This window comes from Gasterosteus aculeatus, chromosome 4 (assembly GCF_964276395.1).
Source record: "Gasterosteus aculeatus chromosome 4, fGasAcu3.hap1.1, whole genome shotgun sequence".
Classification (NCBI taxonomy): Eukaryota; Metazoa; Chordata; class Actinopteri; order Perciformes; family Gasterosteidae; genus Gasterosteus; species Gasterosteus aculeatus.
In genome coordinates this window covers 32,280,633-32,304,882 of record NC_135691.1, presented here as the reverse complement: position 1 = coordinate 32,304,882, position 24,250 = coordinate 32,280,633, and the positions used below count along the sequence as shown (strand labels likewise).

Sequence of the window (24,250 nt, the reverse complement as noted above, 5' to 3'; positions counted from 1 at the left end):
TTGTGCTGGTTAACATAATGAACAACAACGTAACAATGACAGAACCTCAACTGCAAAAGCTGTAGTTTATTATGAAAGAAGGGTACCATTGGTTGCATGCAATTAATAGAAATGTATACAAATCAGCAATGCACAATTAAGTTGAAAGCTAGGAATTTGTTAAGGAAACCGTTTAAGTTGTGATTCCTTAGAAACACCATCCATCATCTCAAGGTTTGTTTCAAGGATGCTACCAATGTATTTTAATCAAGTGTCATTTATTAAACCTTTAACACCAAGTACTTCAGGAACAGCTCAGTTGCCTTAAGGAATTGAAGGAGTTATTTCCCATAAAACATTTTTCAGTTGCGTATATGTCAACACTTCAGGTCAACACGTCAACATCATGGTAGTTGGAACAAGGCACCCTCTTTAAAGATGGCATACATTGGCAGAAACAAGTAAATAATGATGGTATTTTCCTGAAAACCACTTCAAGATGTTGACAAATGTGACTTCTATGTAAATACTATTGTACGTGTATTCATCATTCCTTACATTAAGCATTATACACTGAAATCTGAGTACGCAGTCCTTATTTGCTGCTCCTTTGCACAGCAATGGATTTATTATTGTACCCACCTTTTATTAAACATGCTAAACATTGGAACTGAAAAGACAGACAAAAAAATAACGACAACGACAAATAACGACAACTGAGTTGAGACATTGGAGCCATTGTTTACTCTACTGTGTCTTCAATACAAGATGGAATGTGTAAAGTGTGTGTTTTTAATCAATGTATGTGATCACATTTATATTCACATAACTTTTGGTACGTTTTCATATTTTCTTCCCTCTTTTTCGAGTCAGTTAAAAACACTTGTTTGACGCCTGATGAATTTAGCAATCTTAAATTGGCCCAGATCTTAATTCATTCAGGATGTACATTTAATTGATAAAGATGCCAATACACTACCTCAGATCTGCATACTACTTAAACACAAAGACACTATGACAGGAAGGATATTGCGCCATTCAAACTCAGAAGGCTTTGGGCTGATCTGCGTCATTCTAGTGGAGAAGGAGATCGTGGCGAGGTTATTGATTTTAGGGAAGTCCTTATTCAAATATGATTTCTGAAGCGTGGCGCAGGCAGTTGGAGTATTCAGGGGGCATGCTACTGTATGTGATTTGGTTGGCATCCAGACGCAGATGCTTCAGGTGGGAAAAGTTGACAGTTGTGACGAGCTTGCAGAAACTTGTCAGTTCAAACTCTGGAGAGAAACAAAAGCAGAGGGAAAGTTATGGAAGCTTGCAGGATAAAACATATACTTAAAAATGATGATATACCTTTTAACCCCCTTATGCTGGTGTTTAAAAGGTACCCTGCCGAGGTTTTTAAACAACAGTATGAGGATGCATGTGAAACACATACATGTGGTTTCATGCTATTCTGCCAGTCATTGAGGATAACACACAAAATATAGCAAAGCACCTGCAAGGATCGTCAAGGAGATTGGAAAAGCGTACACAATTTGTGCAGGTAATCAAAGGACTACTAGTTTTAGACACAACATTGAAGAGATTGCCAGATCAAGAGACAAGATCGGCAATTGACACTCACTGTTGATCTCGTTGGCTTGCAGATAGAGTTGCTGCAGTTGCTCGTTGATCTCTGGGATGGACTGAAGTTTGTTGAACGACAGGTCCAACTCCACCAGCGATGTCACATTGAACACCCCAGCAGGGATTCCCGAGTCCACCAGCTTGTTGTGGGCGATCCTCAGGTACCGCAGCGTGGTCAGCTTGTTCAGGTATCCTGCACCGATACCGTCGATGTCGTTGTAGTCGGCGTAGAGGATTTCCAGCGAACTTGGGACTCCGGCTGGCAGCTTTTTCAGCTTGTTGTGGCTCACGTCTAGAGACACCAGGCTCTTCAACCCTTTGAATGCCCCCCCGATGGCCTCGGTACTTAGCTGATTGTGCTGAAGGTGAATGGAAGTTAAGTTCTCCTTGTCGGACAAGAGTCCAGCGGGGAACTTGGATATCTGGTTATGCATCATCTTCAGCTCATCAAGAGACTTTGAGGGAGGGATGACTGGCTCTGTCAGGTTGTTGTGGCTGAAGAATAGCTTCTCCAGGACGGTGAGCTTGTCGATTGTGCCCTTTTGTATCTTGGCATTGGTAATCTGGTTGTTGTCAAGTACCAGCCAGCGGAGTCCACCAGTGACATTATCAAAGGCCCCTGCTTTGATCTCTTCTATCTGGTTGTTTTGGAGGTACAGGTACTTGATCCCTGTTGGGACCGTGGGGACGAACTTGAGTTTGCGGCTGTCACAATACATGGCGGTGGGGAAATGGATCGGGCAATCGCATTCTGGATCACAGTTGGGCCCTGAAGGTCCTAGCATGGAAGGAGGACGGTAGTCATAGTCATCCTGGCACAGGGCCACGCTGACCAATACAGCCAAGATGGCTGCACGCAGAGGGAACATAACTTCTCCAGAGCCAACACACAGAAGGACGGCGGAGGCATGTAATGAGATGTAAAGGTTGGATTGTGTTAACAACAGAAAAGAGCATGGATTCATTTTGTTGGAGCCGCATTGTAGGAATTGTGGTAGCATAATGTTTTGAATAATAAAAGAACTATCGAGGGTACAATCTCCCCATATATTTGGTCAAGAGGTCAAGTCAACCCGTTGTTGATCAATGAGCCCTAGATTCCTTGAATCAATTATCTGTGTTGGGCCACATCCTTACTGCTGCAGCTTGAACCCAACTGCATTGCTCCCAGCCCGCCTCCATCAATCAACTTGTCACATTTCAACATAAACTGGCAATGGGAGCAATAATGCAACACAGATGTTCCTGAAGTGCACAATATATGTATGCAAAAGGTTCTTAAACATGTGTTTTTTGTATGAAACAATACATACAAGTCCAATGGAGCAAACAAGCATAAAAAACTAAAAACAGACATATAACTAGTTCATGCAAACCGGAATGATTAAATCCAGAGACCTAAAAAATGCAAATGGAAACTTGATCCAAGTGCAACATATTGTTTTCAAAAGTCTAAATTCACCGACACCAAAGAAACAGCTACAGGTCTGTATAACATGTAAGATTTAGGCAAATGCACTGTTCTCCTTAAACAATGTACAAACCTTTAAGACTACTAGCGCTTACTTTTTGTTCCATGCATTAGTAATCTTTTCATTCTCTGAGAGAGCACGAGCCACGAACCATAGCTGTGACATCTGATCATCCCATCCAAAAGACTAAAATACAGACCAGTAATAAAAGCAAAATCACAAATCCATGCCTCAACAAAAAAGCTTACCTGTGGTACTCTCTTAGTAGTAGTTAAGAACAGTGAGTTCTTGAAAAACTGGAGGTCTCTGGAGAAAAACACAGGGAAAGAAGGAGAGAGGGGGTGGAGAAAGAGAGACATGGGTAAATGGGGAGACAGAGAGGGAGGAGGGGAGGTTTCTTCAACAAAGTGCAGTCAGGTCGTCATATGCACTTTAGGTGTCATCAACACCTCTTTCTGAGGGACCATCATCCAAAAAACGCAGTTCACTTAACAAGAGCAGGTGCATCAGGTAACGTCAATATTATATCACAAAGAACAAGAAAAATAGTACGACAGTCTTACTGTTACCCCCACCTTTTTAAATCGGTATTGCCTTCACACACCAACCAAGTCCTGTGTATTTCTTTGTAACCAAATGTCTGCAAAACATAATCCCACGTTGAAATTAGGAAGGCGGTGTGTGGAAGAATCTAACCAGTAGAATCGGCTATGAGTGGAAAAATGTGAAAACGATCTCTGGCAGACGTTTAACCCAGACGGCGGCTGTGAAGAGGAATATATTTTGCAAAACCTCTCTAGCTGCAAATAAGGCTTTGGAAAATCTGACAAAGAGGTTATGCAATAGCCAGAGAAGCCTTCTCTCCTCTGTTTTTTAACAAAACACATGGTACCGAACAGGCGAAGGTAGGTTTGACCTGATGAAATTCTCTTTGTGTTTTTACTCCTTTAAACCTCCACAAGCAGAGTAATGCAATCACCCTGTGATATATAATTGTCAATAAAACACGTCTCCTCATCTTATAGGTGCAGTTAGGCAGTTAAGGAAGGGGGGTGGGGAAGATAAATGGACAAATGTTTCTCCCATTTGTTGGTGGACGTCTGTCACACTGTCACGGCATGCAGAGACATGATGGATGGATTTAATTGGTCGCAGTCTGTTTTTCTACTCACCCCTCTTTTTGGAATGTTTTCCAAATGTGTGCTGAAAACCGTCATACACAAAATATCTGCTTAGCCCTGATATTTCTCCCACACCAAGCCGTAGCTTAGTATAACCAAATGTAAACATCTCCAGAATCGTTCATCTGATGAACGCTGAACAGAGGACGAAGGAGGGAGTTGAAGAATGCCCCTAAACAATTACCTCAACCCAATATTGACCTATTTTCTTTTTCTGGTGTCTGTCTCTCTTTCTAACTCATAACGCCCTTTGGGGCCTTTTGTCTGTAAAATAGATAAGATTATTCCCTTTTAATTCCTTGTTTTCACTCCCTTATGTGTGTCTTGTCTGACATTCAGTGATTGATGCCTTAAGAGCCAATGCAACCAAGGCAACTTGAGCAAACATCCAGTTTTTCTGGGTCAGTGGTTTAAAATTCCTCAAAGGGTCACAAAGCACATCTCAAAACCCAACGAGTCCATTGATTTTATCGAGACAAACACCCTTTAACCTTATTTGACCATCATAATTGATAATATATCACGTTACACATTTCATATATTGTGTTGAAACTGCACACAGGTGAACCCAAAGATAACTCTTGATACTTACAATCCATGTACAATTCAAAAAGGTCAAAGAATAGACAAAGCACTGCAGAATAAAAACAGCCTTCAATTGGTTCGCATTAGGGTTGTCAATGGGAAAAACAACAACTAATTAATCGCATTTTCGAATCGCATTAATCGAGATGAATGAATTTCAAAATTAAGAGATTGATGAATGTTGTTGTTTTTGTTACAATGTTGTTTTTGATGAATGTTTGTTTTTATTCTAAAGACTAAATCTTAAAAGTAATGAGTAATTACTTTAGAAAACGTATCTTAGACACTATTGTTTAATTGTTGATGTTATTGTAAACACAAAACTACACACATTTGATCATCTTGGAGGCAGAATTCCACCTGGTGGAACTAGCAACTCTTCCTGCTGTCATTGTGCACTTTGCTCTCAACTCTCCATCATTTAACAGTTGTGTTTGACGTGCCAACAATGTGCCCACATTTTGCCAGGATGTTTTTTTCAAACCACGGTCTTTTAGGGACACAGTGGGGGTCCTCTGCAGACTGTGTGCTGCACAGGGTAACGTTAGACGTTGAGATGGAAGCAGCCTAGCAGCTAGCTTAGCATAGCAGTGCTTTAAGTGGTCCGTTTGACACTCACCCCCCTTCTGTTTGACACGTGGAGTAATTCCTCTGCACAGTTCTCCGATGTATGTCGCGCATCTGTTTGTTTTACTTCTAATGCAAAAAGCTCTCTCCATCTTGATTTAACTTACTGCAGCTAGCGGCCGTTTCATTTCCACGGTCAACTTCCGGAAAGTAAACAAACGTACATTAACTACGTTAAAATGTTTTGTTGCATTAATCGCATAGATTAATGCGTTTATGTTGACAGCCCTAATTTGCATACACGTGTACCTTTCATCAGGAAAAGAACATCTATTTCTTTGAGGTTGAGGGGGTTTTAGCTCTGTAATTGTCAGTGTTTTTGTGTGTCCCGGACTGTGGAGGCTTTAAAACAGACCTTTTGCTCCGTCACTTCTTTTCCTCCACCGTGTTGACGTGGGCCCTGTGCTCTCACATCCTTTCCATTGGGCCAGATGGCAGACATTGGCTTTCAGCACTGTTTTCCAAATACTCCTGTTTGTACTGAACTATAACTTCTTTAATTTCCCTGCAGTAATGCCAAGTAATGAATGGAACAACTAAACACAAAATATAACAGTTTCCCATGCATTGAAAATATTCCAAGGGCTGACACAGCATGTGATTTATCCAAAATCTGTCTTTTAAGAGTGTTTACCGGTTGCAAAGTCAAATCAAATCCTGAAATATAAAATGGTCTCTGTTGCTTTAACTGATAGTGAACATTGTGCAGCTCTGTTCATCTTTTAACAATTTCATAAACATTAGCTTTTTTCATTCAGTGTTCTGCTTTGAGGTTAAATTAAAAAAATATTTTTTTCAATAAACTGACCAGGAAATGCATGATAGTCATGAGTGTTTTGAAAACTGGTAGCAGGGAAAATTGATTTTTATTTATTACCAGGACATCAACAAATTGATTGTTATAGGATTAAATTAGGGAAAAAAATAATTAGGACTAAATTAGGAGAAAAACAGTGATTAAAGTCAGTTAGGGGGGACAGACATATTTAAATCTGTGTCTGCTCTGGATTTCTCTTCCTTGGCAACAACATTCACAGACATAATTTCATATAAATACGAGCACACAATGAGCAAACAATAAAACCTCACAACCAGGATACACGTACACGTGCTGAGACAGAGGCACACAGGAAGGAGATCCAAGCAAGCATATTAGCAAACCGAGATATTTTTAGACTTCTTGGCACTGACACAGAGAGTCTTCTGACACAATCTCAGACAGCAGTCAGACACCACCTTCTGCTCCTACCATGTGGCCTGGTGGTAAGCGCTGTGCTTAAGACCAGAGACTCATCCTCAACTCGTCCCGCATGTGCTCACATGTGCTGCAAAAAAATCAGATGAGTTAAAAAGGAGGCTACACAACGGACCTTTGTACCTGCATCACAGAAATTACCCTCACTTTGCAAGTCCCAAATTAAGGGATGAAGTGTTATGTTTTTTCATATAAAAGCTCATGCACAGTAATAATAGGTTTTTGTCTATTTGCCACATTTGCGTAACGTAGTTTGGAGTTGCAGATTGAAAGCCTCTGAAATAAATCTGTGTCACATCTGCTCTTCAGCGAGATCTCAGCAGTCTTGGCCTTGGACACGGGGAAGCAGCTCAGCTCTGCAAGAAAGGCGCTTCACCTACTACGCTCACGTGTGCAAGTGAAAACCCACTCATCAATGACTTTACATTATGTGCAAATATGCACAGAATTAAGTGGATGGAAACATATTTGCACACAACTGTTTTTCTCCAAAGTACTTCTTCTCACACCTTTGACGCAGTAAAGGAAAGCTCGCACTGGCATCTCTGTGTTTCATGGGGGAGAGACTATAAGGTGCCGTTCTAATGTGGACCGCATGGGGGCAACAGCTTGAAGTCCATTCGCGTTGGTATATAACGCTGATTCTACGGTGGCGGGAGGAGAGCCAGCGCTCAAACACTGACGCCTTTCAGTCTGTCCTGAGCCGGAGCCGTATCAGAGGGAGAGGATTATGAGCCCATAATAACTCTTAATATGTTCTTTCTCTGATAGTCTACTTTTTGGGTAGGCAGGTTTTCACTTCTAAGACCTCAAACAATGCAACAAAATGAGAAATTGGTCAACAATTCCAGACACCATACAACCTGCTTGCCGGGGAAGAGGCTCAACCACCAATGGTGTAGAATTTCTGTTTTCCTTAACGTAAATATTACTGTTACGGTCTTTTAAATTACTGAAGGATTTGAAGAGACTCGTAGCAGAGGCCAGAAATGCTCCTCAGACCACAAAACCCTTCAACATGAGGTTGAAGAGAGTGGTACCATCATAAATCACATTAAAAAAAAAACTGCTCCTGCGTCCAGCTGTTTTTCACCTCCCCCCCTGACACGTGTTGGTGTGATGGCTCAGTAATTCACATTGTCATCCACAGCAGGAAAATGCATTATGGAACCTGCCGGCCCATGTGGGGATTTGCATGTTCTCCTCGTGTCGATTTGATTTCCTCGGGGCACTTGGGTTTCCTCCCACAGACCACAGAAACGGTGGACCGGAGACTCAAAAATGAATGTGTTGTCCGTCTATTTGTGTAAATATAGATACATTAAATATGGATATGTGTACAAAGTAGATCCTGTGATGCACATCAATTCTTGGCCAGTGGATACTGGGATATGGCCCCACTCACCGTGCAGAGAAAAAGGGATTATGTCAAATAGATTGCAGGAGTTGCACTTTGAGCTAGTTCTATATGCCCCCAGGTTACGTCAATTGAAAAGAAAATTTTTACCGATATATATAAATATATGTATATATATTTATTTGTTATTAAAATGTTAAACAGATCACAAAGGTGTCTATGAGGCTGAAACAGATTTATATGGAGTATATTTTTCTTGTCATCAGCTAAAAAGCAGAAATTATTTTTTTGTGGGAATAAATCCACTTTAATGCGGTTTAGGTGCATTTCTTCCTTTTGAAAATCCTAAAACAAGCTTTTTTTTATGAGTGTTTTAAATTTTTTTTATTGGTCAGGTGTGTCACCTGCTTTACCGTACCTTTGCCTCCCGTTGACCTTGTTCGCCGGGATGCCGCCGCCTTGTCTCATCTGTGCTGAAGCTGTTGCAGCGCCATCCAGTGGGAGCATAAATCTCCCTTCACATCATTGATAATTAATGCAGGTTCTGGTCATTACATCCATCAAAAACTGCTACTTTTGACATTAGTATTTTTATTTTGTTGAGGACACCTTAGCTGGAGCCCCTTCTCCTGGCGGGGAAAAAAGAAGAAGACCTTTGTTGTTGATATATTAAGTCTGAACTATGGTAAGTGCTTGTGCCTTTAAGCAAACAAGGTTTTTATACAGCATTTATGTACAGCGTCTATACATACAACATTCACACCAACGTGGTTGCAGTGGGCATGCTGGTCCACGTACACCACATTTTGTAGACTCTTGAAAACAAAAGGAATGAAAAGGTCGAGAAACATGGAGAGAAAAATATACAAATTCCAGAAAGCTCCAAGTTTAAGTTGAGAGGAAAAAATAAAGGCATGCATATACATCTTTGGAAATGGCTTCTGTTTAAAACATACTGTTTATTCTACATATTTCATAAGCTATTTTAATCTTTTATTTTTTGAATGGAACAACACACACTAGGAAAGAACCATGAGAGGAAATGCGATTAAGTGTAAAAAACAAACAAACAGAACTAAGCCCAGAACACACAAGAAATCACGATGTGATAGAAGTCACGGTTGCTTTTTTTTTTTATCTCTACTTGAATTGAGTACAATACAAATAGAAACTGAGTTGTTTCAAAGAGTGCAGTGTGGTAATGTTGCACACTGAATGCTATTCCTAGTACACAGGTAATATCTAGTACATTCTAGTATACCGGTTGTTAAAAGGTATTGTACACAAACACAAGTTATCCCCTCGCTGCCTGCTCTACAGGCCAGCGGTCTTACAATTCAAACAATGGCTGTAGTCAAAGTGTGATTAATATTTCCCACTGTGTGAGCTTTCAAATCTTTTTGGTCAGGATTCATCTCTGAATTTGAATACAAATGATGCAGCACGTATGTGACAACATATCTGTCACGTGACAGGACGGAAGCCGTGTGGACTACTTCTACTGCTGCTGCTGCTGCTGCTGATCCAACCATGAAGCAAAATAATGAAATTGATATGCTGCGTTTTGAGGTCCATGTCCAGCGTTTTGCGATGACGTGCTGTTGCTCGGGGGTCAGTGTCGCGGGGTTCTGTGGTCAAACACGCACAATTGGAAATCTTGCACACACTCATTTTCCAAACACACACACACACACACAGACACACACACACACAATCACACTTCCTTGCCCAGGTGCGCAGCGCGCTCTACTTCTTCCGGTAGTTGCCGAGCTGGATGGCGGAGCGGTCGAAGACGCAGCGGAAGGTGATGGGCGGAATTTCCCAGTAGGGCACCGGGTTGCTGAACAGGCTGATGCCGGAGTACATGGCCTTCTTCTGGTTGAGGCCAGGGGGGCAGAAGTCCTCGGTTCCCACGGCGGCAATCTTGTTGGCGTGGAGGTAGACCACCTAGAGGAGGGATTTGAACGATGACAACCTTTGGTCAAGAAGTGGCATGGCAATGATTTTAGGTTTTCCCAAATAAAGTAGATAAAGATCATAAGTCACCTAATAAATAACAAAGGCTTGACTGAAATGTAGACTTCTGACATTTTGAAAACCAGCAAGACAGATGTGTGAACATGAGAAGCATGCAGCTGAGCATTTCGTTCTAAGCATGTTGCATCACCGAGGGGTTTGAGGAGGTTACTGGAAAAAAAAGCAAAAGGAAGGAACTGCCTCATACACTTTGAGATAGATGATATAATGCTAACTACAGATTCCAAAGCCTTTTTGTCCAAAAAACTATTTACATGGAGAAAAGTCCAATGTTAAGTAGAATGGCATTAACGTGCCCATGTCGTGATGACGTTATTCAATAATGTTAATGTTTTTTTATTATAGATTTCACTGAAAATTTCTGTGCAAACTGGCTTGTTCAAAGCTATTTGCACAAACTCTTTTCTTCCCATAGTTTGCTTTGCTATTGTTGCTGAGCACAATGCATTTGAAGTGTGGCTGCTCACAAAAGAACCATGCAGTTCATTAGGAGTGAATATAAGACGGCAACACACAAAACAATTACGCAAAAAGGTTTTATAGCGATGTGAAAGATGAAGCAGCGGCGTAGCCTTGAGACCAGTAAGGAAATGAAGAAGCAAACGGAGGCCAAACTACAGTTAAAGGCCTTGAATCAGATCTGTTTACAATCCCCCCTACTGCCAAAAGCAGTAACATTATAGTACGACAGACTACCAACACTACTCAATAAACAAACTAAATGAAACCATGTGCCTTTTTGTTGTGTAAGCCTAGCTTGACTTGTCATCGGACAGTGTGAACCTTACAAACCAAATGCAAAAATGCAACAAAGTCAAATTTTCCAGTATGGTTTGGATCAGAGAAAAGGACCCGTGTGTGATCACACCGTGGGTAAATGAGAAACACCCAGTAACCAACACTTAGAGGTCATTTACTGGAACAAAATGGTTGTAATGACAATTCCTCTGGGATGCAGACCTGAATCGATGGCACCGAGGAGTAAAGTTACTTCTGAAGCTAATGGTTGTCAAAGCGGTCTGCACGTACCTGGATGTACTTGTGGTCGGACAGGCCAGCAGGAACACTGATCAGGGCGTTGTTGTCGAGGTGCAGCTCTCGCATGTGGGGGACGTTGGCCAGAGTGCCGTTTTCCACGGAGCTGATCTCATTGTAGCTCAGACCCAGTCTGCAGGACAAATGTAGAAGGAAAAAGTAGATGAGACACTGAAATGCGCAAACGTGCAGCAGCACAAGTATCACAAAAACCCAGATTGCTTGAGTAGAGAAAAATATAGCATTGCCATTTCTAAACAATGAGCAAATGGAAAATGAAAACCACCACCTCTAACTCTTCTACCGATGCTTCAAAGCCCCTTTTGTTCTTTGGTACGACATCTTTGGCACAATCGGAGCAGAAATCTTATAAACTCTGTGTATCCACATTTAATGAGCAAACTAGTTATTTTGATTATCTAAAAAAAACTACCACTTAGGTCTGTGGTTTTATTTCATGACAAAAGCCTTTTAACAGTACTACTAGAGCAAATCTAATACCTGCACCAGAGCATTAAAACAGGAGACAGCAAGAAAAAGCTCGTCAGAAGAAGAAATATTATTATTATTATTATAAATATTAGTCCGAACAAAAATGGGAATATGGTTAATAACCATAGTCTGGTACAAATAGCATTTAGCCTAAATGCAAATGGCATTTCACATTGTTAATAAGGGTAACAGTGGAGGCAGAATCATAATCCTTATTACTTGGCCAGGTTCTTGAGGCCCTTGAGGCTTCCAGCCGTCACCTTGGAGATCTTGTTTCCGTCCAGGTGGAGCTCAGAGAGAGAGCTTGGCAGACCTGACGACCCACAAGTCAAAGATTACCACCATTGACTTGATAAAACTTGGGTTAAGCCAGAACACTCGTGGATGTCAGTGCGTTACCTTTGGGGATCTCTGTGATGTTTGTGTCGGCGATGCGAATGTAGGAGACCCTCTTCAGGTCGGAAAAGGCACTAGCCTCGATTCCTGCGCTCCTCAGGGGGTTGGACCCAAGCTCTGACAATGAAAATCAAGGAACAAACAAACAATTGTGAGCGCAGACAAAGAAAAGACGGGAAAACAGCCGTAACAGATCACATCTGTGAAGTTAATTCCCCTCCCGGGACGTTGCAGGAACGTGGAGATGAGTCACGAATGAGTAAACAAAGTGAAGTGAGTGCAAGAGAATGTCTTGTTTTTGCAAAGCAGCCTTTCAACCGAGCCAGATTCCCTTTTGGGTCACAGTTCAAAAATCTCATTTTATTGCAATTTATAGTGATTGAATCCACACTGTAAGCTTCAGTTGAGCAACGGCAGGAAGTTAGAGAGTGAGGAGTCAGAGTGGAGCAGATAGAGGATGAAGGACAACAAGCAAAAACCTATGGGATGTAATCCTGCATGTGAATGACATCTCCAAATGTAATGAATTTACCAGTATCCACTTGAAGATTGACTCCCTGCCACAATGTGACGTACACTATTGTAAAATAAACCAGGAACCTCTCCAAGCTGTTCATATAAATGTAACCGTTTTGGAAACAAAGAAGAAGACCATTTTCCTGTCGTACCCATGACGATGATGTTAGCCAGGCCCTGGAACGACGTCTTTTTGATCTTGGTGATGTCATTCTCGTGGATGCGCAGCTCTTGCAGGCTCTTGGGCATGTTGGCGGGCATTTCCTTCAGCATGTTCTTGGACAGGTAGAGACGCTGCAGCTTGGTCAGAGGGCTGAGGGCCTTGGCGTGGATGATGGTGATCTTGTTGTTCACCAGGATCAGGGCCTACGAGGAAGAATGTCACATGCGATGAGAGACTGTACTTCTCAGTATTATTTTCTTTCATTCTTGTTGCATGGTGTAACTCCTTTAGGAAGTAAAAACAGTCCGGCATTTGTTATTTAAATTAAAAGTTCTATTGCGAAATTTGACCTTTACACCTGGGAGAAACGTTTCCTGTTACGATTGCCCCATGGGTTAAATCAAACTTTATACTCTACACAAACAGGATATTCTTTAGCTCAGCAGCTGTTTCGACCGGGTTGTCATGACGGTGGGCCAAGCTCAAATCCACTCGGGAGTTTTTCCCCCGACGCATTTTCCAAGGGATCTCACTCCTGTTGTTCCACTCCCATGTAAAGCAGACATGAGGCAACGTGAGGTATGCAGTCCGCTCCCTCGAGAGGGCAGTTACATTATAGTGGAAACATCTCTGGCCTTCAGAGAGAGGTATTTATTGCAAGCAAGAAGGCTGCAGGAGTACGAGGGTGCACAGCCCTCGGGTGAATAGTTTCCATGCACCCGGTGAGTGGGGGAGTGGAGGATATATAGGGGATGTTGGGGAAAGTTTGGGGATGGGAGACGAAATGGAGTCAATGTTTTAAGAATGAGCAGCTCTGAGGTTGTTGACATTTCAGAAAAACAGCACACAAACTCTGTGTGCTGTGTTATTAAGAAATGAATGGGCAAAAGGCCAAGAATAACAACCAAATCCATCACAAACAGCTTAAAAACAAGATGTTCCTCCATGGAGATCACAGAGGTTCATTTTGGAGGGGTTGCAGTTCGTCACTTGGCCTTAGAAGTACTTGACGTGAAGGCCTGCAGATGGATGTGAAAGGTTTCTTACATGAAGTCCTTTGAGGTTCTTGAAGTCATTCTCCTTGATCTCAGTGATCTTGTTGTTCTGCAGGTCCAGCAGTGTGGTGTCGTCTGGGATGTCCTCTGGAATCGTCGTGAGACCTGATGGAGAATGTTTGAGACACGCACGGTCAGTATGAAAACGCAATAAATCCATCAGAAGGATGGGTGTTAGGAAGCTAAGCTCGAGGTGAGGTGGTGAGAGCCACGGTTCCTGTGAAGAGAGGTTAACCACACCCTAACCTCGATAGGAAGTGGACCAACATGTTTCCAACCACATACTGAGGACCTATAGTCTTGTAAACCACTTTACACTGGGACACTTCTACGCGCGGAATATGTATTTTATCCATTAAGCACAGAAGAAACAAGCTCGCCAGGGCTTTACGCTCCAAAGAACGGTTCAACCCGGGTGAACAGAAGGGAGTAGCAGCAACACTGTGAAATAAGAAAGAACGCTTTGTTCAAAGTTGCACGCCCCATAAAGTCTGGAGCGGGACGAGGTTTTTACAGTGACATTCCAAAGGAACCAAATAAGTGCTCGGAGGCACACATGGTGGAAGTGGACCTCAAAACAAATTTCCTTTGGGGTGTGTAAGCAACTGCATACCTGGACACTGAGCTCAGGTCGTTTTGCTTGGACTTTATCGCAGCACGTCAAAGGTTAATGTGACACAGAAACGCGTTCGGTGGAGCCGTAGAGCAAAGACACCTGGGATCCGTGGAGACCCAAAAAATACACAGAGATTCATTACGGGTAGTTTACATTTCAGAGGAAGAGGCGTAGAATAAACTGTTTAACAAAGAAGCTTACGTTCTGCATCTCCATCTCTGACACATTTTGTCCTAAAAGCTTGTGACAGATTCTTTACAGCTCACACAAACATCCCTTCCAGCTACGGCCGCTTTTCTCAAAGCTTCTGCAGCAAAATGGGTCTTTTAGTTTGTGTAGCATCACAGAGAAGTTTAAAGGTAATTATGCATTAAAATACATTCTTCTTCATTTTCTTTGTACAAAGAGTCATCTTTTGGTATACAACTAAATAAATAACGCAAAATCAGTACTATGACCAAAATAATATGAGCTACATGTCAGTATCTCACTCTTAAGATGTTGTCGTGGGAATGAACAATAAAAACTTAATGGCAGTGATGTAACTTACGAAACACGCGTTTTTCAGAGACTCATGGGATATGAGTGAGTTTGGACTTGCACATCTTACACAACCACACGGTTTGTCTTTAATTAGGAGATCTGCCGACAATATCCAGTTGTGACACTCAATGGATTAACAAAGATAACCCCAATTTATTTGAACCCATTTTCTCCACTAAACGTTTGAGCTGTAAACTCATAAAGGAAAGTGCGCATCCACGACGTACCAGCGGTGCTTTGGGCCCTAGTGTGTGTGCCCAACAATACGCGTATGAAATCAAATCTGGTGTGTGTCCACGCAAGTCTGTGTGCGTTTGCTGGCCGGCCAGCAGGTCTGGGGAACAGATGGAGGCAGAGGGGCCAACGGCGCTGACGCAGGAGTTGAGAATTGCGTCATGGAGCCGTGTCCGACCGGAGCACCGGCTGGGGGACTGACGTGATGGAACCGGTGTTTTCTCGAAACGAAACCCTCTCCAACTTTCTGCCACATTGACGGTCGAGCTTCGTTTCGTTATGTGTGTCCTCCGTATTTCTTTTTTTTTCATCCTGCCCATCTGCGTCGCTCCCTCTTCTCTTTCATCTGCCTCCTCGAAGCTCGAGCCTTTCCAAATAAAAGCGGGGCCAAAAACTTGACTTCAAACCCGACTGCTTAGCAAAGCACTTTTTTGTAACACACAGGAATAAATGAGGTCAGGGACTTTTCTATGACAGGGTCTCTGTGACTCACCCCAAACAAGATGACAATAAAGTAAATTGTTGTGACTGTGCTGGATTGTAGTCTGTAAACCTTGATGAGTAAAATTCACAAACTTACAACTTTTCAGGGCAAAATCTGACTTTTTTGTCTCCGCCTACAGTGTTTCAAAAACAATTTGGCCAGAAAAACGCAAATAATGTTACTGTTAAAGGAGGTGAAATAAGCCTCTCAGCATCTGTGAGCATTTAACGTGTCAACATGTTCTCTGGAGGATATTGAAATAATACATAACGTAACATGACCCTGAATGTGGGTTTGGGAAGACGGATTGCAAACTCAGGGCCTTTTTCCACTCTAAAAAACAGTACATTCAAATGACTGCAAACGCCTTGTGACCTCATCTCGTCCAGTTAATTCACACTGATTCATTTGCTGCACGTGTATCAGTACAAACGGGGATCAAACCGCGATCAGAATGATGTCATTTGCGATATTATTAACTTTCCTGTGAGTGAGTGATGATGATGATGATGATGATGATGATGATGATTATTATCACTGGACACCAAGAAAAAGATCATAAGCCCGTCAGTAGAAGTGCACAGCGTGATGTGCGTGTGAGAAGCTCTAGGAAACTTGGTCTCACCGAGGTCAGAGCACTGGATGACTCGCAGATGGCACTGGCACCTGAAGGGGCACCTGGGTCCAGAATTGATGTCGGGAACGGGTGTTTCGGGCACACCTGATCCCGCCTCGTCCTCCATCATGAAGTCCAGGAAACCCGACTGGCGGAAGGGCAGCGCCCAACAGGCGGTGACCAGGAGCAGAGAGAGACAGGCTGACCTCATGGTGCTGCTAGCAGGGAGCCTGGAGGACGAGAGATCACGGTTCAAAGGTTTGGCCGGATACACTTTTCAAAACAGTCTGTCTATGATTAGTTTGCAAACGACCGCGCTGGGTTTGTTTCACGCTCACTGTGAAAGGGGGGCCGTTTGATTTCCACTGGGAAGAGAGAGGGACGCAGTGAACGATAGAGTCGAAGGAGAAAAGAAGCAAAAGGGTAAAAGGTGAGAGGTGGAGGAGCAGAAGGGTAAACGCTTGGGTGTAACACTAGACGGAGGGTTGGTCAAAGAAGCTCTTCAAGTGGTCGGTTCTAGACAGAAGGTGAAAGGTGAGAGGAGGGTTTGAAAGAGGAATCCATCAATTTGTTTAATTCAACAAAATCAACATCTGCATTTAGCCTTTACAGTAATACACAGGTGCTACATCATCTGTTTTAAAAGGAATAAATCACATTAACTATTTAAGCCCTTTTCCATAGCGAGCATCTGCCGTACTAGTGGGTCCCAGGAAGTATCCTGCTTCCTCTTTTTCGTCTTCTATTTCTAAGCACGACCACAAACCAGTTGACACATCCGCACTCTCTCTGGAACTCAAACGGAGTGAAGATACATTAAACTGCACGACCTTTTACAAACGACACACAGTCTCAGAGACCCAGCAATCTGCTTGTCATGCGCGGAGCCAAAAGCTGCCGCTTCTCTCCTGGTGCCACAATAATTGAAGGGCAGATTTGAGCCGCAGCTGCTAACAAATGATTTGGCAGTAGCTGGTCCGTAACGGACCTTGACCCGAACCATCATGACCAGGATGATGAAACTGACCCAAAACCATCAGTAGGCCGGGCCGGAAAGTGACTGTGGGCTGGTTTTTATGGTCTGTTTGCATGTGAAGGATGCTCATGTGCTGTATCTTTGTTTACTTTGTTATACCAGTGTATATTTGCATGATTTTAAGTGTGCTAGCTTGTGTTTAGTACAGTTCGTATAGCTTTAAGAGTATTTCAGCAAGAGCTGTGCTGTATGTGCAACTTGGGTTGTACTTTCTGAACAAGTGAAAGATAGATTTGCAGGGTTAAGCCTTTCAACCAACCGCGTGTCTTTGAGAATGAGAAAGAAAGCAGCAGAAAAAGATACATTGACGTTGTAGGGAAGTTCCCGGTTAGGGTCACGCCTGGTCACCAGATCGGGGCTCAGAGGGACTCTCAACACGAGCAGTAGTTACAGTCGGCACGTGGACACACTGTACATCTTCAGTCCAGTGGTTACAGTGCTCGCATGGAGTATGTCCAACATTGAAATCAATTCCAGTCAAAGAAGATTTGTGTTGGATGGAATAGCGCTGCCTCCGCCTGTTTTGTTTTCTCGCTCTTGTTCTGCTACGAAGCAAGGAAAAAAAAAAAAAAAAGTTTGCAAAAGGGTGATTTCATAAGTTAGCAATTAGGGCTTGGAAGTGAGGGACAAGATGTTTGTTGTGGCCTTGCAGGTTTCCATGCAGAACTTTTTGCCGTTTTGTCTCTCTTGGAAACCTGGAGTACGTAGTACAGCGGGAGGAGTTGAAACAAAGAGCTCGGGTCGGAACACACAGTCGGTCCAGGGTACACGTTGTTCCACTCGGACGGAGTAATCTTGGCTGTCAGGCTTTCTTATCTAAGCACAGAAGAAAGCTCGATCCACAAAAAACATGTCTGCAGACTTGGCAGCAGCGGTGTATTTTCACTTAGAGATATAAAGTACTTTGGGGTTAAAAGAGCTTGTGGAGGCCTTTGATGGTTTGTTTCATCCGGTGTGGATGCCAGATTGGTTTGTCTTTGGTTTGTAAAAGTATTTAAAAGTAATTTTTCATCGGAGGTAATAGTGTTTTGAACTTCTCACATCCAATACATCTTGCAGGCTGTAACATTCAGAATTCTTTTCAAGCCAGTGCGCCAGCTCTGCTTAAAGGAGCAGCAATGTACACAAAATAAGGTGGTTTCACCGCCGATTACTGAACCGTATCTCCCTTCTTTGACCCATAGCCACAAGCACAAGAGCCGGTTTACATGCACATGTGCATTGGTGCAGGAGATTTTGATGTCACTCCGTGGGTTCTGCCATCAATCTGTCAATCCTTTGTCCATTAAAGCTACAGCAGATTTTATTGTGAGCCAGATAGGCAAGAAGAAGAGCGAATGACCTCAAAATAAGCTCTGTGGGCATTTACTGGCTGCAGCATTACAAAGAAAAAGGTTACCGCTACTTTGTGAGTCATGATTAGTCACAGGAGTTTCTGAAGGATTTTGAAACCAGTTCCTGGAAGAAGAGATCCTGAAGGAGGGATGTTTGGGACCAAAGTGGCGTAATAATTTCTGGTATCATGTGGTATCAATATTGAGTTAGGGGATTTTGAGATGGAGGGCTGTATAATGTAGGAATGTAATGTGTTAACATTAAAGTGGTGAATTAATGAGCAGTCAATTCTACATTCAAACCACGGAACAAGGACTCATGACTCAATGCAATGGTGTCCTTTAAGTGGAAATTCAAGGCTGCTGTTTGCATGAGGAAACCTGCCGTGCCTCAGGCTTCTTTCAGTGTCCACCTGCAGGACGACCCACTTCTATATAAACACACACACCTAAATAACATACTGAACACACAACACAGGATCCTCAAACACACTCTGTGTGTCTGTGTGCATGCTAAACCCGGAGGGCGGCCCACAGAGCATGCCGACACATGACTTCCCCGTGCAATCTCTGCATCCCTACATCCCCTCAAAGAAGATTTCTGTTATGGGAGTAAAATCCCTTATCATTTGCTCTTTTACTAAACAAGATGGAGGTCAAACCTTGATGTTAGAAAACGTGTGATCTGGGGCCCTGCAGCTTAAAAGCGTGACAGATGTGTTGTCTCTGATTGTGATTCACTGACCGTCATCACATGGCGATATGGCTGCATGCCAACTTACTGGAGGATGGAACCGGCTTTATTCATAAGAACCGGACACTAATCAATGCAAATGTGGCAGGAATTGTCCCAGGCTTGCTTCCTAGTAATGGACTTTTAAAAAGGACTTTCATTTGTGAACCAGGAAAACAAACCCAACTGAAGTGATGGTCCAAAGCCTTCCAATGAGGCTTTGAATGGAAAGCAGATGCCTGTTGAAGCACTCCCCATTGAACTATGCTGGGTATAGAATTGATGTATGAAACAATTAAAAAGCACAAGGAGGTGTAAGTTGAGCCTGCACTTTCCAAAGATTGGACCACATCCCAGAGAAGGACGTGCGATAAACAATCCGCCTCTATCTTCTTCTCGGGTTTCTGACACCTGCGACCAATCAAACAAAACAGGCAGTTTGGCATTTCCTGTGTCAGCGGCACCCTCGTCAATTCACTCGTGTCCCTCTTGTGTCTCATCCCTCCCTCCCGTCTCCCCCAAGTCCGGCCTCGGCTTTGCTAATGATTCCCAGACTGGAAGCGGAGCTCGCCTTTCTCCCCTTTGTCGGCGCCTTTCATTGAAAGTCAACGAGATGCCACCGACGGATTACCACGTCACAAACGGTGTTCAGCACCGCGGCGTTGGGGTTTTAACCAAATGAAACCAAGCTGCAGAGTAAGAAAATATAAGCCGACTAACCGCTGCGTCCCGTCTTCCACCCCTGTGCCCCCCCCCCCCCCCCCCCGTCCCCGTCCCCCTCCTCCACCGATGTAACTCTCCACAGGCCTGCGTCTGCCTCTGCAGAGCGTCTGTCAGTAATGAATCACTGGAAGGTATTTACGCGGCCACGGGAGGGCTTAAAACACGTGTGGGCCTTTTAACCCATTACCGTATGAATGTGAGTCCCCCTTCCATGCAGGTACTCAAAAACGCACCATCGATAGGAGGTGCGTGTAAAAAGACATAGGGGATTTTCTGAGCTCTCTTTGGCAGTGGTGATTGGTCATCATTCTCTACAAATCTTTTTTGTGATTTTGTGAGCGAGAACATGTGTCTGAAAATATGCAAAGGCTCGTCCAACAAACAATTAGGCCCAATCAGACTAGTGTGGAAAATAGCCGTCCCTGCTCCCGTTTATGCTTTTTGGTCTCAGGAAAGCCAAAGACCCTCTTTTGACCACGACAATCAATTCAAGTGTCAGAGCCACATGTGTTATTGACAGATCATTTTAGGGTCTCTAAAGCCGGCCTACACTGTGGAGCCATGGCATGAGAAAACTAGCGAGTGGTTTAACCACATTTTAGCTGTTCCATGAGAAGAGCTGTCGGCCTGCCATCAACCTCAGTCCCATTATCAACAGCCTGCTCTGCACAACCTTGGAAAAACCGCCCGATCTTCTCTCCCTTTCTTCTCTTTCCACATCCTCCTTCCTTTTTGTACTCTTTTCCTTCCTTCCCCGGCCTCACTCTCACAGTGTATGGTAATTTCTTTCTTAAAACTTTGGCCAGAAAGACTGACATGTGGAACTTTATGGTATTCCAATGAGGAAATGGGTGGGAAGGGAGGCGGGTGTGTGTGTGTGTGTGTGGGGGGGGGGGGGGGGGGGGGTGTTCATGGCTGATTCAATTCCATTGTTCTTTTGCAGTTTTGGACCTGGAGAGTTGAAGACCAGATGGAAAGAAAAAAAGCAGCCCCTGGGTGCAGAACTGGGTCTGTTCCAATCACTCACATCTGCACAGCTCAAAACAAACTACACCACCATTCTGTTCAAAGTCCCACTTTTCATTCCCATTTTATTTGTCTCACTTCGTCCCTTGTCCAGCTCCACTCCGGTCTACTCAAGTCAGTGCAGCTGAGCCTTATTAGGTTTTTGTCCCCGCTGGCATGAAGGATGTAATGAGTTAGCTGAGAGTTGTGTTGTGGCTTGCCGGGAAGCCTTCAGACCTTTCTTTGATAGAGGAAGCTGTACCATTACGGGATTAATGGCGGTGCTTTTTTTCATCTCCTCTTCAAAGCCGTTCACTTTAAGTTGCCCCCTTAGCAATTTGGGTCCCGTCTTGCTCCTGTGAAAACTCAGCAGCTGACGCCGCGGTGGGCGGAGGAGATTCACATCGAGATGAAACAGGGGCCAGACAGAGAAGAGATTGGGGTTGAAACGGTCTGATTGCGTTCTCTAACTGAACTGCTCAAGTGTGAAAGGAAGCAGAAACGACTTCACCAAGTCAGAATCTTGACAAGCAACATGGGCTGAATCAACAGAAAGAAACCAGGTTGCTGTTTCAGCTTTTTTCCCCCTTTTCCATTTCTGTGTTAGTCGACTGGTAATGGAGAAATTAACAGACACTAAAGCATTTTCCACTGACGTAAGCCCCTTCCCCTCACTCAAACCCTTGACTTTACGTAAGCAAGGCACGTATGAAAAGAACACTCACAAAACTATTTTGAGGAGTGCACTTCCATGTGGGTTTCATCTAAACAACCAACGGACAAGTGTCAAAAAAAGGGACAAATCACAAAAAAGTCAAGCTGGTTGTGTCCAATCGGAGCGCTGAGCACATCGCATGAAAGGCGGCGGCGACAGCGGAGGGAACTTTGAAGATTGACGGTGGGCCCGGAAAATAAGGTCTATTTGGCAGAGGAGTGAGGAACCGGCATCAACCCGCGCCACCACACCCCCTTCCCTGGCCGCCGCTCTTTTCACCGAGCTGTGCGCCCATTGGACTGGAACTGATTAAAGGTCGCTCATCGTGAAGCCAAGCGAGCTGTGGGAACAAGACCTGGCAACATCCGGAATATACGCAAATGCAGTTTGACAAATGTAACTGCAAAAAAACAAAAGAATCGCATGCAGTGATCCTGTCTTTATACAATAACATCATCAGCAAATAATGAAACTTTCAAAATCAGGAATCGTAGATTTTGAAGTGGAAGAAAAGTTACCATACAAAACAAAAACCACATCGCTCCAGTGAGACTACTTCTCGCTTTAAAGACGAGTCCACGTTGAAACTCGTGAATCCCAACTGAACTTCACCCAAACTGTCGCAGTAAAGGATTGACCTACCTGTTCTCAGGAGAAGCAAGGCGGAGAGAGTAAAGCTGTGCGAGATGAGCTTGCCTCCCAAAATCCAGTCGAGTTGGGGGGTGGGAGGGGGGGGTGAGACTGAAGTTGCAGCGAGGGCCTACGGGGGTAATTAGACTCAGAACGCGTGCAGCCAAGATCAAGCAGGTGTGCTCTGTCACAACAAGGGGAGGAGAGAGAGGGAGGGAGGACGAGAGACGGAGGACGGAGAGGGGAGAGAGATAGAAGGAGGGAGGGTCCGAGCGCCGCGCTCCTCTCAGGACCGAAACAATTGGTGGAGAACTTCCCCCCTCGTTCTCGCCGCCTGCTCCGAAAACAGCTGGAAATGGAGAAGGGAAAGGAAGAAAAAAAACAGAGAGAGAGAAAGAGAGAGAGAGAGAGAGTCGGGGAGTTGAAGTTTAAAGCAATAAGCAGCAGTGATTCTGTGACATCTGGTAATGATACGTCCTGCGTGGAGATCAGCGGAGGACGCTGCACACAGTCTCTCTTTCTTCCCCGTTCACGCTCTCCCTGTCATTCATCCGCATTCTGCTTCGACTGACCACCCGAGGGAAAGACAAACAAACACACACACACACACACACACACACAAACTTCTGTCTAATCTTTTTCAAATTGGCAACGTCTTGGTTAGGTCTGTTTGCACTATTTGGTCTTTTTGGATTGTGCTGGACCACAACAGGAGAGGAGGCATTGTGGGGATTATGTGGGAGGTTTAAGGCTCACATGTTTGCTCCTCGTGGTTCTTTTTTGCAGGCCTTTATCGGGAAAAGATCTTTGATATTGAGTTCACATGGCAACTACCATATGGTTGAGGTTAGAGTAATTTGTTAAGAAAAAAAGAGAAAGGCTAACTACAAGTCTGGCATCGTGGGAACGGCGCAAGTCCTCCCATTTGTTCTGTGCATTTGGGCTGCAGCGTCGGGGACTGCAGGCAATGCAAAGAAATTGATATGAGGCCAAGAGTCAATCAACCTTTGGAGGAATGAAAGTCCACTGATTTGGTGTGACTAAAGATTGTGAGTTCACAGTTGTGCTGGCGGCCCCGCGAGGCAGCATGCTAACAGACTCAAAGTGTCAATGCTAACATGCCATGAGGAATGTCATTGGTGTTGCAGGTATTATGCCACCAACCTGTGATTTGGAACAAATCAAATGTTACTGTCTCTGAATGAAATGTCAGGGAACTGTAAAAGCTTTTATTTTTCACCTAGAGAGGAGCACTTCTACAATGAATTCCATGGGAATCAGTTGTCCATTAAAAAGCCCAAATTTGAACCAGACAAGTAATACGATACAAATGTGACTAGTTTGCTGGTTGCGACATATGAAACTAGCGAGGACGTCAAAGTCAATGAGGAAGTTGGCCTGTGTTATAAACCATGATGTTCAGCAGCAACACATATGGAATTGATGGGAATAATTTGCTACCTTCTTACGACTGACTATTTTCACTCTCTAATGAGGGAAGTTTCTCTAGATCTAGACAGTGTGCTTGCGAGATTGGACATGCCAAAGCTGTAATTGGGGAAAGGGTTGGATATGGTCCAGACCTCTCTTATCATCATGTCGGGAAGAGGTTGGGGTTGTTGAGTGGTTTGATAAACTGTGCTGTTGCAAGAAGGTTTAACATCTGCATTAGCCAATGTCTGAGCAGGCATGAGTCATTGGCAAGAAAGTCGCCGCCTCCATCAGCTTCCTTGTCGTAATTCCCCATTAAATTAGCTTTCAATGGAAATAATGATACTTGGATTAAGACTTAAGATCAGCAT

General features: G+C 43.7%; 2 protein-coding genes across 7 annotated transcripts; both read right to left on the bottom strand.

The window, feature by feature from the left end:
• Positions 1-46: 46 nt before the first annotated feature.
• Positions 47-3,854, bottom strand: lum (lumican). 5 transcript variants are annotated; one of them, XM_040174823.2, is made up of 4 exons: positions 3,656-3,854; positions 3,329-3,386; positions 1,607-2,479; positions 47-1,256 (listed from the first exon to the last, which is right to left on the bottom strand). In XM_040174823.2, exons 3-4 carry the CDS (start codon positions 2,475-2,477, stop codon positions 1,102-1,104), a joined length of 1,026 nt encoding a protein of 341 aa, XP_040030757.1. In that variant the 5' UTR covers positions 2,478-2,479; positions 3,329-3,386; positions 3,656-3,854; the 3' UTR covers positions 47-1,101. The 5 variants fall into 5 exon arrangements, with proteins under 5 accessions (XP_040030757.1, XP_077956473.1, XP_040030756.1 ...); XM_078100347.1 differs by having other exon boundaries at positions 1,607-2,482; positions 3,656-3,719; XM_040174822.2 differs by lacking the exon at positions 3,656-3,854 and having other exon boundaries at positions 3,329-3,611.
• Positions 3,855-8,659: 4,805 nt separating this feature from the next.
• Positions 8,660-23,080, bottom strand: dcn (decorin). 2 transcript variants are annotated; one of them, XM_040173673.2, is made up of 8 exons: positions 22,461-23,080; positions 16,282-16,502; positions 13,772-13,884; positions 12,714-12,927; positions 12,049-12,162; positions 11,869-11,962; positions 11,152-11,290; positions 8,660-10,032 (listed from the first exon to the last, which is right to left on the bottom strand). In XM_040173673.2, the coding sequence occupies exons 2-8, from the start codon at positions 16,481-16,483 to the stop codon at positions 9,832-9,834; spliced, it is 1,077 nt and encodes a 358-aa protein (XP_040029607.1). In that variant the 5' UTR covers positions 16,484-16,502; positions 22,461-23,080; the 3' UTR covers positions 8,660-9,831. The 2 variants fall into 2 exon arrangements, with proteins under 2 accessions (XP_040029607.1, XP_077956474.1); XM_078100348.1 differs by having other exon boundaries at positions 22,337-22,463.
• Between the last annotated feature and the right edge of the window lie 1,170 nt (positions 23,081-24,250).